Below are 3,662 nucleotides of genomic sequence, written 5' to 3'. Positions count from 1 at the left end.
GATGATCGCAGGGACAAGTTGGAGCCACAATTATAAATTTGGGGTTCTAATTGAGCCAACAAAATTTTGGGGGTCATTCTGAGTATCAGGTAGGGCTGCACATGGATCGGATAATATCCGCATATCCGCGGTAATTATCCGCATCCGATCCGAATTTTGCGGATATTATCCGATCCGCAGAGCCATCGGATCGGATCCGCACTATGGTCGGATCAGATTGCGGATTTGGCAGTGATATCTGCGGATCCAATCCGCAAATCCGCATATCCGCACATCACATATAAATAGCATAGTTTAAGAAAATAAACCCTAATGTGATATGAATTTTAGTGTGTTATTTATGAATTTTATGATATTTTGTTTTTAATTTTTTATGTTATACTTCAACTTAGAATAATTAAACTTAAATCTTGTGTTATTATTTTGTTTTTGTTATTCAAAAGAACTATTATTGATAATATTTTAGGAGTAAATAGGCTTAAACAGATAAAAAAAATGAATTTTTTGGATTTTTTTTGTAAAAAAAGTCAAATAGAATCTTAAAATAGTTTTTTTTTATTAATTATGCGGATATACCTGATAACCGATCCGATCCGAGATCGGATTCGGCCTAAAAAAAATGCGGATATAGTATCCGATCCGATCCGATGAGTGCAGTACAGATCGAATAGAATTTTAGGCTATATCCGATCCGATCCGATCCGATCCGATCCGTGTGCAGGGCCAAATTTTTCCAATGCGGACAAACAATGGTCAATAGGAATTATTGGGTACCGAACTACACCAATGAATGCGACAAAGCCTGCGTCCTTATCCTATCCATGACTCAATTTTGTTCCGCAAAGGTAACGATGAGTAAATGATCGAGATACAAAGTGACATTCCGTCGCCAACTGAACAACGTGCAGTGCCTTCGGAAAAGAAAACATTAAAATAATGTCATCGGTGAAGCAAATCGGAGTAGTGGGCGGCGGGCAGATGGGTTCGGGAATAGCGCAAGTGGCTGCTATGAATGGCATACACGTCTGCCTCTTCGATGTCGATCCTCCTGCTCTTTCCAAAGCCTCTGCTTCCGTCTCTGCCTCCATCGCTCGTTTGGTTTCCAAAGCTCAACTCTCTCAGGTTATCATTAATTTTTATCCTTTTGTTGGTGATTATGTTAAATAAATTATTTTAAGAGAATTTGTGTGTAGTTAATGATAATATTTTATGGTTCTGTTGAATGGTCACTTTGGTCCTGATTAGTGCTTAGTCCTTAAACTTTTAAATCGTGAGATAGCTCTTAATTTAAATTTTGGTGGTTCGGAGTGGGATTATTTTTTCTTTCTTTTTCTTTTTCAATGTTTATGAATCGATTGATAGCATAATTTGAAGATTTATGTACTAACAACTAATAAACAAAGACTTGAGACTCAAATAATCAGTTTACAGACCAATTTAGGATTTTTTTTTTTTGGGTTCGAAATTGATTTCTATTTAATTGTGATGTTTTTGTCTAATTTCTTGAAAAATTAAGAACTTTTTGTCCTTCAAATGCCTTGATCCGCAATAGTTTAAGTACTCCTTATGTACAGTCTGAAGGTGCAGATGCTTTGCAAAGGCTGCGGTTTACATCAAATTTGGAAGACTTCCATCAGGCTGATTTTATCATAGAAGCCATTGTGGAATCTGAAGATATAAAGAAAAGATTATTACTTCAATTAGAAAAGATTGCCAAGAGTTCTGCAATTATCGCGTCCAACACAAGTTCCATTTCCATAACTCGCCTAGGAGCTGCAACCAGCAGGCCACATCAGGTTACTTTTTTGGTGTTGTATTTTATCATTTTAGAATGGGGATGTATTTACCATAAAGATTTGTTCGTATGCTGTAGAGAAAATAGTGTTTTGTTTTTGTCATTATATTATATGCTACATTGGAACTTCATGTATAATATACAATATAGTGAAAAGAAATTACACCTTATTCATTTTCAGGTGATAGGAATGCATTTTTTCAATCCTCCTCCTGTGATGAAATTGATTGAGATTGTGCGAGGTGCACAAACTTCGGATGAGACATTCGCAGCTACAAAAGCATTGTCAGAAAGGTTGTTGACTCATTCCCCTATCCAATTCTAAAGCGATTGATTTTATGTAACATCTTGTCTCTCTTTCATTGTCACCCTTTAAATATGTAAATTCTGCACATCAATGTGTAAAATTCCCATCGAGGCTTTTATGTTCCCATTCCCCACAATTTTGAGCACCCGGCTTCATGCATGTCTTGATAAAGCATTTTCTGTGGATTGATATTGATTTAAAGAAATAATAGCATCTAGTAACGTTTCTATGATGTTCTGTATGCTCTGCCAAAGCTCTTATGAAGACTCGATCTTCCCATTTTCATGTGCTGAAGAAATTTATTCTGCTCATTATCTGTGCGCCTCATCTTGTTTGCTTTGACAAATACATGCAATTTTTGTTTATATTGTGTTCTGTAATTTCTTTCCCCCATGACCCTTTAGGTTATTTCTTTTGCCACCTACCGGTCCAAGATATCTTAAAAGAATTCATAATCAAACTCTGATTCTTCTAGTTAACTACATTTTTCGTATGTAGGCTCGGCAAGAAAGTAATAACCTCCCGGGACTTCTCAGGATTCATTGTAAATCGTATCCTTATGCCTATGATAAATGAAGCGTTTTTCGCCCTCTACACTGGCGTCGCAACCAAAGAGGACATTGACACTGGAATGAAGCTAGGCACTAACCATCCAATGGGTCCTTTACAACTTGCAGACTTCATTGGGTTGGACGTGTGCTTGTCAATAATGAAGGTTCTTCATGCTGGCCTTGGTGACAACAAATATGCTCCATGCCCTCTTCTTGTGCAGTATGTCGATGCTGGCCGACTTGGAAAGAAACAAGGTATAGGCGTGTACGACTATCGGAAAGATTCGAGGTCTGCAAATTCGTCTTCACGTCTCTAAGTAGTTTTCTTTGTTGTGGAAGAATAAGTTTGCTGCTGAAAGGGGGAATAAAGAAGTGTGGCCCTCGCCTATTTTGTACTGGTATCTTTTCGGGCATGCTCCCAAGTGCTGAGGTTGTTGAAATATGAGTGGAGATATTATTATTAGACAGTGGTTATTAGTTTAAAGGGTGTGTTTATAGAGAATAGTTGAGTAGGTACTCTATATATTTCTTACTTTCCTCTCTCTATATACTGGTATTTTCTCATGTAATAATCTTCACGCAAGTAATATATTATCTTTCTTTCTATTGTATTGTTACTTCAATACTTTTACTAAGTAGCCTTGAATCTTAACATGGTATCAAAGCGATGGAATGCTCCTTGAGCTCTGTAAAATTCTTCTACTATCATTAGCTCCTTGTTGGGAGTAATTTTTCTGTTTTTAGTTGAAACTACTATTATTTTAATTTCCTATTTCCCTCAAACTCAGAAACACCCAAGTTGTTTCTGCCACATCAGTTGATTCAGCTGTTGTGCATCACCAGTAGCACATACTGCTACTTTTACTTTAAGGCTAGCCAATTGTACCTCCTAGTTGCTGGAACGTCCTCTGTTGTGTTTTCTTTCTGGCAGTAACCACCTTCCAGCTACCTTTAAAACTGTTCTGAAGCTGTCGTTGCTGTTCACTGTCGTTCAATTTGACCAACGACC

General features: G+C 37.2%; 1 protein-coding gene across 1 annotated transcript; it reads left to right on the top strand.

Annotated features, from left to right (window-relative positions):
* Positions 1-748: 748 nt before the first annotated feature.
* LOC107630230 (3-hydroxyacyl-CoA dehydrogenase family protein) lies at positions 749-3,259 on the top strand. Its single transcript, XM_016333317.3, has 4 exons — positions 749-1,122; positions 1,575-1,796; positions 1,977-2,089; positions 2,601-3,259. The coding sequence occupies exons 1-4, from the start codon at positions 937-939 to the stop codon at positions 2,968-2,970; spliced, it is 891 nt and encodes a 296-aa protein (XP_016188803.1). The 5' UTR covers positions 749-936; the 3' UTR covers positions 2,971-3,259.
* Positions 3,260-3,662: the final 403 nt, after the last annotated feature.

The sequence above is a fragment of the Arachis ipaensis genome, chromosome B3 (genome assembly GCF_059453495.1).
Source record: "Arachis ipaensis isolate K30076 ecotype BB chromosome B3, ASM5945349v1, whole genome shotgun sequence".
Classification (NCBI taxonomy): Eukaryota; Viridiplantae; Streptophyta; class Magnoliopsida; order Fabales; family Fabaceae; genus Arachis; species Arachis ipaensis.
This window is presented reverse-complemented; position numbering and strand designations above follow the sequence as displayed.